Source organism: Carlito syrichta, unplaced genomic scaffold, assembly GCF_000164805.1.
Source record: "Carlito syrichta isolate Samal-C Ts95f unplaced genomic scaffold, Tarsius_syrichta-2.0.1 Scaffold169141, whole genome shotgun sequence".
Classification (NCBI taxonomy): domain Eukaryota; kingdom Metazoa; phylum Chordata; class Mammalia; order Primates; family Tarsiidae; genus Carlito; species Carlito syrichta.
Window position 1 is genome coordinate 41,778 of NW_007113237.1, and position 12,273 is coordinate 54,050.

A 12,273-nucleotide genomic window follows, 5' to 3' on the forward strand; every position below is an offset into this window, starting at 1 on the left:
ATATAGGTATCTTTAAGCGTCCCTGTTAACAGGGAGGCGGCGTTTTGTACCCATGGACAGGTGGCTCAGTGCATCCTTGCCCTGCACAGGGCATGCTCACCAATGGCACAGGTGCGTCTTCTTGTGTGTTGCTGCAGCAGTGTTACGATGCGAGCCTTCTGCGTGGGCGAGCAGCGGCAGCACACCACAGCGGGGCACTGGCAGGCCAGCTCCACAAATTCGTGCTCGTAGTACTTTAGGCACACCTGCAAGGGAAGGCCTACGTTATTCTGCCTCATTGTAGAACACACGTTTTCAGTTCATGGGATGTGGGAAGCGCAGAACCATGGTAGGGAAGCAGCGGCTTTGCCAGGGATGAGTGTTGTCCTGGGTCCTGCCTGCCAGCCCAGCCTCCGTCCCCATTCGTGCCACATCCTGTCCTGGTGCTGAAGGGAAGTGGTGGCCTTGGCAGGGGTATCATCCTGGCTCCTGCCTGCCAGCTCAGACTCTATCTCCATTTACAGCACACCCTGTCCTGGTGCTGGGGCTCTGGTGACAGGCAGAGCTCACAGCCATGGGGGATGCAGGGCAAAGGGACGGGGAGACCCCAGCTAGGAAAGAACACACTGGCCACAGACTGAAGGCCACGGGTGCTGGGTGGAGAGCAGCTTAGATGAGGGGCCAGGGTCAGTGGCCTCAGACGGGACCCTGAGCATCAGAGGAGTCACCTTGTTTGTGAGCCTGGGATGACCTAGGCCTTCCTCTGAGGTGACTCTTCAGGCACCCTAAAGAAACTTCCCCATAGAGACTGTGTTCTTCTTAAGGTGGGTTTGGCTTCACTTCCCAGCACATGGTCAATGATCATGGTGTGATATGCAACGTCAACCACATATAACCCTTGCCAAGGCATCACTATCAATTCTTGTAACTCCCCACCTTGGCGGAGAAAACCCAGGTTCCCAAAGTACTGCCTGAGAAATGTGCAGTCTGTTCTCTCTACTTCCTACTCAGAATTGACCCCCAGAATAAAGGACAGGCTATCAGAAACCTGGGTTCTTAGACTACATGGGATACAAAGCCACCAACAGTATATATTTACTTGCAGGAGACGGAGACAGAAGCATCTGCCAATCTAGCTATCTCAGCTTGGGGCCAGACCTATGAGGTTAATGAGGAGCATTCCCACTCCACCAGAGATGAGACTTGGGGAGGAACCTCCCACAGCCAGAACCAAGGCCTGGGCAAGCTCTGGCCATGCTCCAGGGCTATCTCTACCAGGGTCTCTTAAGGGACTTCTCAGGCTCATGACACACTCTTAGGGCACTAGGAATCTCCAAAAGCAAGACCCTAGGTACAATTATCACTCATTCATTGAATGACAGAAAGCCCCTTTCTCTCCATCAGACAGCTCTCTTGTGTCTGGACACATGTTTGGGAACATTGGTTTGAATAAACTTAGATCAAGAATCATGGGCAGCAAAGTCAAGAATTCAGTAAGTGGAGCTATGAACGACGAGCACAGGGCCAGACAGACATGCTCAGTTGGGAAACAGCCTTCTCTCACACAGACAAGACAACATGTGCTCAGGTGGGGACCAGCCTTACCTTACACAGACAGACGACATGTGCTCAGGCGGGGACCAGACTTACCCCACACAGACAGATGACATGTGCTCAGGTGGGGACCAGCCTTACTTCACACAGACAGATGACATGTGCTCAGGAGGGGACCAGTCTTATCTCACACAGACAGATGACACGTGCTCAGGCAGGGACCAGTCTTGCCTCACACAGACAGACGTCACGCACTCAGACGGGGACCAGCCTTATGTCAGACAGATGACACAGGCTCAGGCAGGGACCAGCCTTACCTCAGAGGGAAAGAGAGATGACACATACTCAGGTGGGGGCCAGCCTTACCTCATAAACAGACAGACAGACAGATGACAAGCGCTCAGATGGGGGTTAGCCTTACTTCAGATAGACAGATGACATGTGCTCAGGCAGGGACCAGCCTTACCTTAGAAAGAGAGATGACACACACTCAGGCGGGGGCCAGCCTTACCTCACAAAGATAGATGACATGTGCTCAGGCGGGGACCAGACTTAGACAGATAGACAGACAGACAACACACACTCAGGTGGGGACCAGCCTTAACTCACACAGGCAAATGACATGCACTTGGGTAGGAACCAGCCTTACCTTAGAGAGACATACAGATAGACACATTCAGGCGGGGACCAGCCTTACCTCCAGAGAGTCCCCAGATATGACCAGTGCACAATCATGCTTTCTTCTAAATGCATTCAGCTCCAAATGGGCCTCTCCTCGACTGGTCACCTATTCAGGGGAAAAAAGCATCCCAAGGTATAATGCCATCTAAACAGAGGCAGAGACAAATAGGATGTTACTACCGAATCACAGTAAGTGGTGTTAGAGATGTCTGAAACAATAGGTGCTTGACGTATTTAGACCTCCGACATGGTCCTTTGAAACTTCCCTTGAGGTGCTGACTGTGTCTACACTGAACACAAATCGTTTTGAACTGTGGCAACTGAAAGCAAGAAACTTACAGTATCGAGTGTAATTAAAGTATTACACTTTCATGAGTTTTAGGGTAACTGGATTTTATAAATATACTCCCCTAAGATGTAACAATAATGTGTAAGAATTTTCTCATGGTTTACAAAATAAGCTGGTTATGTAACAGAGCAACAGGCAGGTGGGCTGGTGCGCATGGACTGAACTCCTAGATCTTGACTCCTGAGTTCGTGAGCATATAGCCCTGGAGAACAATGGCTCAGTACAGCAGGATGCAGAGCCCAAGGAAGGTGAGTGCCTGTCACCACTAACCAGATGAGAGAGAGTAACCGCAAACTGGGGTTTCATTTAAACATAGTTCTTTTCATAATATGTCAAATGATGCAAAACACTTAAAAATTGTTTGTGTTATTTCTACCATGGGTTTTGACTAATTCCACTGGATTTTGTTTAGTGTTTGAAGGATTTAAAAAATCTGAACGAGTAAAATAATTAATTTTAGAACAAAAACATTTCAGAAACCAATGTACTGAATTTTTGACACTCTTTCAGTGGTGATTTTATGGGGCATAAAAGAAACGATATATTAATAGGACTGAAATAAATTAAAAGCTTCATGTAGTTCAAATTAACAATCTCAGATTCATCTTTAAATAGGTAGGTTTTATTGTGAAAAATTTAATTTGTGGTTCTATAACACTGAAAAGTCAACAAAAATTGATCTGAAGTTTTATCAGAAACATTAATAATTTAATTGCAAATAGTAGTCTGCAGGGCCTAATTTGTGATTCTGATGCTTCAAAACAAACTACATTTACATGTAAATTATATTCAAATAACTATTTCTGTAGGTGCAAGTGCTTCATTTAGAACATATAATGTCTGTTCACCCACCATCAATCAAGACCTAAGAAGTTTTTATATTTTTGTTTGAATTAAATTTAGTCATAACTAATAAATACAGTAAACACATAACCTTAGATCATTTCTATTAATTTTCTTTGAGCTAATTAAGAAAGAGCATTTACTCTGACAATGGTGGCAGATTAAGAACACATTTCTATTTTGTATTTAGAGCTTGTTTCACAAAAACAGCTTCTGGACCACACATAATGTGTATAACTAATAGAAAAATACAACTTTTTAATCAATGTAAAAATGTTACACATTGAATAGGAAATGACTGCTGTGTGTCTATTTTAAAATAAATTATAATAAATACTAATAGTACAACAGAAGAATACTTATGAGTTTAGGGACTGTTCATTATCAGAAAGTAGCTGTTGATCACATTTAATGTATGTGACTAAAAATATCTATTGTTAGCATGTTTTTATACAGTAAGAAACAATTACAAAATTCCTTTTTGAAAGATATTTAGTAACTAATACAAAACTGCACATACATTCTCACAAAGATAGGCTTAGTTGTGAGATAAACATTTACAGACTCAAAGTGTATGTAGGTATATACTCACAGGTCTGAAAATATGGACATCCTGTGTTCTCGACACCAAATGTGAACTTTTGGCAATGCAAGTGGCTGTCTCGAGCTTATCTCCTGTGAGCATCCATATCTATGAAGCAATTTACACCAGTAAGCTTCCACAATACAATTACACTGCCCTCTCCTGAAAGTGTCTATTCTTTTCTTTCTTTTTTTTTTTTTCTGAGTCAGTCACTGTCGCCCAGGTTGGAGTGCAGTGACACACTCACAGCCACTGCAGCCTTGACCTGCTGGTCTTTGGGCTTAGGTAATTCTTACACTTCAGCCCTCCAAGTAGCTGGAACTACAGGCGTGCACCACCATGCCTAGGCAAAATTTTAATTTATTATAGAGATGAGGTCTTGCTACATTGCCCAGGCTGGTCGAACCTCTGGGCTCAGGCAATGCTCTTGCCTTTGCCTCCCAAAGTGATGGGATTACAGGCATGAGCCACTGTGCCTGGCCAAAGTGTGTGTTCTTAGACAGATACTGGCATGCCCATTTCCATAACAGCATTATTCACAACAGTCAAAAGGTGGAGGCAACACTGGTGTCCATCAACAGATAAATGGATAAGCAAAATGTGGTTATATACACAATGGAGTACTATTCAGCCTTAACAAGGAAGGAAACCCTGCCACCTGCCACCATGTGGTTCAACCTTGAGGACATTCTGCTGAGTGAAACAAATTAAGTCACAAAAGGACACATCCTATGTGATTCCACCTACATAAGGCCCCCCAGAGTCGTCATATTCATAGAGACAAAAAGCAGATGGTGGGTGCCAGGACCTGGGGACAGGCATGGGGAGTCAGGGTTTAGTGGGGACAGAGCTTCAATTTGAGAAGAGGATAAAGTTCTGGAGAGAGATGATGGTGATGGTCGCATGGCTATGTGAATATACTTAATGCCATGAACACTTAAAAAAATGGCTAAAATGGTAAACTTTATGTTATATATATTTGACCACAATAAAAATGCATCTGGACTTACTTAGTTAAAACAAGTGAGAGCAAAGTGATTTGGCAAGTCCAACAGGTGTCTAACGAGGGCAGTGTATGTGTCAGAGGCAACATCTACACGGCCCTCTGTGCCAAGTACACTGGCTCGTCCAGGCAGCACACAGGCAGGGTTTGCTGGGATAGGAGGATCCTTAAGAACCTCATTGGAGCTTGCTAGTTTTTCAGGTGGAAACTGAGGTTCAGATGGGTAAACAGCTGGAAGTTGTTTATATCAAATAAAACATGTTAAACAATAGCACTTTCACATTCAACAAGCTGCAAGCTCACACAGATTATGTATGCATATGCCCCTAGGCCACAAAAAGAGTAAGATATCAGGACATTTTATATATAACAGGGTATTTTATACAACAGAAAAAAACTTCCAGTCATATTTTATTATCAGAATTTTCAGAAATATGTGTTTTTTGAAACAGAAAAAAATTTACATGGTCTACTGATTATTTGCTTAGGAGTAATCTACCTGTGACCCATCTCCATGTCTGCAGATAGGTGCTTTTTATTCATTGTACACATTAACATTCACTTTACTGGAGCCAGCACTGTAGCAACACGAGTGCAGTCCAGGAGACCAGGGAGAGTGGGTTGAAACAGCATCCCCACGTTTCAAAGGAATGTCTGACATCGGGTGTTACAGTATGTAAAGAGACAGGAGGGATCTGATCCTTACAGCAAATGTAAAGAAAGAGTAGAACTCAAGAGAGCCACACTGTTTAGTAAATAATTCATATCCCCCAATTTTTGTACAGGGGATATTTACTACTTTAGTATTTTGATAGTCTAGCAAGAAATACACTGACTTGAAATTTATTAAATATTACAATAAAATGAACAGGTCATCTGTTTCTTATTGATTGATTGATTGGTTGTAGGGTCCTGGTATGCTGCCCAGGCTGGTCTCTTTTGTACATTTATTTTATACCCTGAGACTTTGCCAAAGTCCTTTATCAGTGCCAGGAGGTTTTTGGCAGATTCTCTTGGGTTTCCAGGCTCGCTCAAACTCCTCAAGGAATCATCCCACCTCAGCATCCCAAGTTCCTGGGAGTACAAGTGCATGCCACTATGGTCAGCTCATCTGCTGCCAATTAATCACATTTCTTCATCTGATCGTTTGGCTGTCTAATACATCAGGTTTAGGTAACTTAAACATTCTGAGTCTGAACTGCTCTCTTGTAATTCTGAATACCTATCTAAACAATTACTCTGAAACCAGATATACTCTAACGCCATACTATCTACTGCTATCTTGAACTAACATTCATACCTTCAAATCTCTTCATGCATCCAGATTCCTGAAGAGCAAGAAAAATAGACATCTGCTTTCTGTCTATATCACAAAACTTGTGGAATGGGTGTCTAATGGGAAGTCAGGCCTAGCTCTGCGTTCTGACACCTTCCCTCAGTCTTGTCTAGCTATCCTGAAGTTCTTCTTTCAAAACTAAGTTACACTTTTTCATTCTCAAAAGTACAGTCCCATGTTTTTGAGGCAGTTACTAAAATAAATGTCCCTGACCACTCTGTCATTGAACTTTCAGCTTCAGTGAGCACATGGGATAAGAAAGCAGCCTTCTGAAGCATGAACCTACAGCATGAAGTGCTAATGTATGCTGTGCACAGGAGGACCCATCAGTAGGAGAAAGGCAGGCAGTGGGTGGGTAAGGAGCCCATCGCACAATGTCCAGGGAAAAGCCACCAGGAAACTCTAGCATGATGGAGACTCTTCCCTTGCCACTGTGAGAGGCACCCACACTCAACCTCACAGATACCATGTTCCAGCCACCAATCTCAGGGCAAGCAGCTGATGAGACAGGGCCACCCGGGGCAACAGGCAGGAGAGAGGGAACGGTAGCCCTGGAGATGGGGCATCCTCTCCATGGACAAGCACTGGGAAGGACCGTACACGCCTTCCAGGAGCCTGAGAGTGGAAGGTGCTTCTGGAGAGCTCTGGCACATTGGGTGTCTCTGCAGTGGTGCAGGCAAGCCCCAGGGCGGGCAGGAGAGTGACAAGAGATTCTGCCCTGTGTCTTGTGCTTTCTGAGTCTATCACACTATGAATGTGTCACTTCTTCAAAACATAAATGGAATAAACAGGTGAACTAGACACCCTCACTCCAGCATTTGGTTCTGTCAGCACGCAACAATCCTGAATGTGGCACAGTTCACTGAAGAATGTGGCCCAATGCTCCCGTGAGGACTGGACTCTACGTGTCCCTGCTCCCACACACATGCATCACCCTACATGCACAGGGGTGGGGAGATGGGGCTGTGGAAAGCCAGTTGTTGCAGGGAGGGGGCCAGCTCTACACGAGGTCAGGAAGCTCAGACCTGCGTGGCATGAGAATATGACAAGCAGAGGGAACGAACAGAGAGCAGGGCTGAATGGGCCCCATGGAAGAGTCCATGTGTCTTGCAGGGGTGTGCATCCATCCCTGGGCCATGGTACGCAGTGGGACTGCACATCGGGAGGGTAAGGTTCACAGCTTTGTATTCTTACATTTTAGGTTTTCAAAAACTGGTCCTTTCTGTTATAGGCTCAGTGAAAAGCATTTTTCAAAAAAAACATTTAGAGAGCAATTTAGAGAGCATGTTTCTAGCCAAGAATCCAATTCTAGGATGCTTGCTTGAAACAGAGTAACTCACCATAAACTCAGGTCAGAGAACCTGAGGTTTCATTCCTTTATTACGTGAAAGGCTTTCAGACTGAAATAATATTAGAACAAAGACAACGGGCAAGGGTCAAAAGACTTATCCATGGAAAGAAAATCCATTGTTGAGAAATGCTTCTGAAAGACTGAGTGGCCACGAGAGGGTAGAGGTAGCATGGAGACATGTGCAGCAGCTGGCCTCAGACAACCCAGTAAAGACAGAATCTGCTGTGCGGCCCCAATGCCTGAGATCCCAGGAATGTTGCAGAGCAACATGCCACAGAGCACAGGTACATAAGAACACGGCACGGCCATGGGGATGTGTGGTACCTTAATGCCGGCATTGCGGAGTGTCTCCAGTGTGGGCCGCACATCAGCCTGCAGTCGATCCTCCACACCTGTGAGACACAGCAGCTCCATCTCTCGCTCCAGGCTCTCTACCACGGCAGCCACCTTCAGTGCCCTGTCATGGATGCTTAGCTTGGCTTGACTGTAACGGCTCTAGGACAGAGAGGGACAAGCTTGTATGCATGTGTGTGCAGGTGCAGAATGTATACCATCGGCTCTGATGACAGTGAGGGACACCCTGTGTGTGCATGTATACCTATCCCATGTGTCCTCAGCTTGGTTGGACTGTGTCATCAAGGACGTGTAAAGCCCATGAACACTCACAACCTTAAGGAAATGGTTTGTTGGTGGAGCAGGTTGAGAAACACGGAGAGGGGTTGCTCCCACCTCTGCCAGAAGAAAGCTGCCCTTGCCGCTGAATTTGTGCTTCTGGCCTCACAACTTCATAGAACACAGGCTGAACTTATTTCAGAGGGAAACCAAGAGCCTGCCCAGGGTGGGAATGCTGGGGACCATGGGAGATGGAAGTGGCTCACCTCGAAGTCCAGGTACTGCTCTTCTGTTAGTGCCCTCTTTGCCACCACGAGTGTCCGCAGTCCTTCACGTGCCATGTTTCCACACTGAAAAGAAGAGATGGAGTCACAGGTCCCACGGAGGCCCTTTGCCCAGGCGCAGCAGCCTGATGACATGAGCCAGTACCATCTCTGTGTGACCACAGAGGCCCTGTCCCCGGTCCTACCGACCACAGCGTATGTGTCTGAGAGCAGGAAATATCAGCTCAGGAGTGCAGGGTGGGCACAGGATGGAGAGAGAGGCTGGAGAGGCACACCGGTAGTACAGGAAGGAGACCAGGACTCAGAACCATGTGGTCACGGCTGAAGACTTTCAGCCAGACTGCCTCTGTGCATCTGGGCCAACTACCTAATTTTTCTATGCCTCAGTTTCCAAACTAGCAGCAAGAGCTCCCAAGAGGGGTGCTATGGGGCTAACCCAGTTCATGCATATTAATTCTGGGGTTCTGGATTTGACTTGCATGTAACCAGCCTTGCTAGTCAGCTGATCATGTGGATGAATGCAGTTCATGTGACAGGATGGGAGAAAAAAACCACGGGGCAGGGGTGAGGGCTGAGGCTGGCAGGATGAGGCCAGACCCCAAAGCTGCATGGGCCTGCCTGATGGCCAAGGTCTCCAAGGTGGAGAAGGACAAGACTAACATGACAAGACTAGAATGGAAACACACACCAGGCATGTGCACAGGTGTCAGAGCCACTCACAGTCACAGAAGGCATCTAAACAGTAATGTCTGCATCCCCTGTGAAGGGGAAAGGTAATGAACAGGTTCCCACCAAAGCTGTGGTGATGCCAATGCAACCTGTGTGCAGGAAGTCACAGCACCTCATACATAAGCTGCTCTTCCCAACAACCCGCATCACCCTCCTGGAGTACTGCCTGTCCCAAGGAAAGTACACTGTGATGTCCATACACAGAGGAGGCCACCATACTGGTCATGGGAAGCCAGCCAGGGCTTAAAAATTTAGAAGGTGTGATCACATCTTGATAACTGCACCCAGCGTCCCACACCTGGCCTTCCACACAGCCAGGAGGAGGTATCTGGCAAAGCCACAGCAGCCAATCCTGGGCCCTGGCCCTGTCTGTGCCATTCCCTCATGCAAAAAGAGGCACCCCAGCTGCTATGATGTGACAGGCAAACAGCAAATCCACTTGGTGCAGCTGCTTGGGACTGTAAAATGTGTGAGCATGCTTTCCTGCCATGTGGGCATCGTCTTGAACAGTAAGGAATGGTCTTGCCGACACAACCCACTCTCCAACTGGCACACAAGCTGGCACAAGGCAGTGACAGCCAAAAAGGGAGTGGTGACTGAGGCACATGGGGATGGAGGTGGGAAGGGCACAATAGGTCTTCTGGGGTTGGGCATGTCCTTGACACAGTTGTGAGCTACATAGTCCAGCCCCAAGGTGCTGAGTCCAGGAGTACGGTTGAGAAGCAGGGAACTGCTCATGGTAAACAAAGTACTGGGCTCCACAACAACAGGGGAGGGCACAGGCCCTGCCAGGAAACACTTCTCAGGGAATGGACCAAGGGTATCACTCCTCTGCTGTGTTGAGGATCCGGGGTCCTCCTCCATCGGGACACACACACAGCTCTCAGTTTATTAGTAAGTGTTAAGAGGCACGTCTATGCTTTAAAGTTGGCACTTCACTGTAATTCCGCACTTTGGGAGGCTGAGGTGAGTGGATTGCCTGAGCCCGCGAGTTCGAGACCCACCTGGGCAACTTGGCGAGACCTCATCTCTACAGTAAATCAAAAAATTAGCAGGGCATGGTAGCGCACGCCTGTAGTTCCAGCTACTTGGAAGGCTGAGGCGGAACGATCGCCGGAGTCTAGCAGGTTGAGGCTGCAGTGGCCGGGAGCCGCCACTGCACTCCAGTCTGGGCGACAGAGTGAGACTCCAACTCAAAAAAACAAAAAGTAAAGTTGGTCTTCAGAGAATAATGTGTTCCATACAAAATACCTTTTAAAAAATGATACAATGAACACTAATCTACCATTGTCTGGACTATCAACTTTGAAACTAACAGGTTCTATTCACAAGAGATAATCTACTTACAACATTTTAGGGTGACTCTCCCCTATGGACAAGGTTCATCTATGCCCTCATGGTCCTGAAAGACAAGCTGTCCAAGTCTCTTCCCTGTTGACTCTCAAACTCTGAATTTTGAAGAACGCTTTCAAATAACATTTATAAAGCTCCTGTCTCTGGGATGTTTCGCCTGCTTGGGGCATTTGTGATTGATAATACAGAGCAATAAGTGGTAATCATGTCTTCCTGAAATTCCTAGAACCTTTCGCAGCCAAGGTAGCCACTCCCAGCTCTACCTATGAGCCCTGTGATGAACCCAGCAAAAGCAGTGCTGCATGTAAACTTGCCCTGTGACCATGCCACACAGGGAAGAGAGAGCCTTTTCAAGGTAACTAAAGCAAACTCCAAGGAGCTGAGGATTCTACATTACAGCTAGAGAAAAACGGATCCAAAACGACATGCACTTAAGCAAATACATCCTAACATGATAATTAGTTACTTTGTTTAATTAAATCAGAATACTAGTAAATCTAGTTATGCAACATCACTACTGACTCTGAGAATCAGAAAGGTGACGACATTCCTAGTGAAGGCTCTGACCACCCAGATGGGAGCACAGGGAAGCCAGTCCCGCTGGCAGCAGCAGAGATTTGGTGCCTGACCCTGAACTGCTTTGGGAAGGCACCGGTAAACAACATGCCATACAGATAGGTACACTGCAGCACCCACATTCACACACAGATACCTGCCATCTCCTTCCATCTCCTCAGGTTCTCTATGTGAGACATTCAATTCTGATGAAGCCTGTTTACTACATCTGACAAGGAAAGGCTAAACTACAGGCAAATAAAAATTATTCTATCACTGATACTTTTTGAAATGCCTTTTCTCTTCTTCACCAGCAGGTTGGATCTGATGCGTCCTGCTGAATGTGGGGTTTGCGGGGAGAGGGAAGAGCTGAAGGAAGGCCTGGTGTCCAGCCCCTCCCTGCAAACCCACAGCCTCTAGGGTCAAGGGTTACCAGAAACAATGGAGGTGACAATCACTGTGAATTACAAAAGCAAGGCTGTGATCCTCTTATATGCTCTGTGTTTTCCAATTTTAATTATAATGACCCTTCAAAAAACAGATTTCAACTGTGTGGGACCACTTATACCCAGATATTTTTCAATAAAACATATATTGAGTGTGCCCACCCTTCCTGCCCCTGCTCATCCCACCTCCTCTACTTTCTCTGCCTTGGCCACTCTGAGGCAGCAGACTAGCTCCTCCTTCTCCTCTTCCTCCTCTTCCTCAGTTATTCAATGTGAAGACCAGGAGGATGAAGACCTTTATGATGATCCACTTCCACTTAATGAATAGTAAAGAGATTTTCTCTTACAATTTTCTTACCAACATTTTCTTTTCTCTAGCTTACTCCCTTGTAAGAATACAGCGTATAATACACATAACATACAAAATATGTATTAATCGACTCTGTGTTATTGTAATGCTTCCAGTCAGCAGGAGGCTATCAGTAGTTAAATTTTGGGGGAGCCAAAAGTTATATACACATTTTTGACTGCGGAGGGGTCGTTGGCGTCCCCAGCCCCCATATTGTTCAGAGGTCACTGTACTTGTCCTCTGTGATACTCCATCTAGGGCCTACT

At 46.2% G+C, this 12,273-nt stretch overlaps 1 protein-coding gene across 1 annotated transcript in view; it reads right to left on the reverse strand.

Moving 5' to 3' along the window:
- Positions 1-12,273, reverse strand: part of LOC103252630 (probable phospholipid-transporting ATPase IIB) — a 57,681-nt gene that overhangs the window by 24,993 nt on the left and 20,415 nt on the right. The window contains exons 3-7 of the mRNA XM_008051221.1: positions 8,558-8,641; positions 8,004-8,174; positions 3,999-4,097; positions 2,231-2,320; positions 101-245 (exon numbers count right to left, since the gene is read on the reverse strand). Of these exons, the coding sequence (XP_008049412.1) occupies positions 101-245; positions 2,231-2,320; positions 3,999-4,097; positions 8,004-8,174; positions 8,558-8,641 (589 nt within the window). The remainder of the gene's footprint in view (positions 1-100; positions 246-2,230; positions 2,321-3,998; positions 4,098-8,003; positions 8,175-8,557; positions 8,642-12,273) is intronic.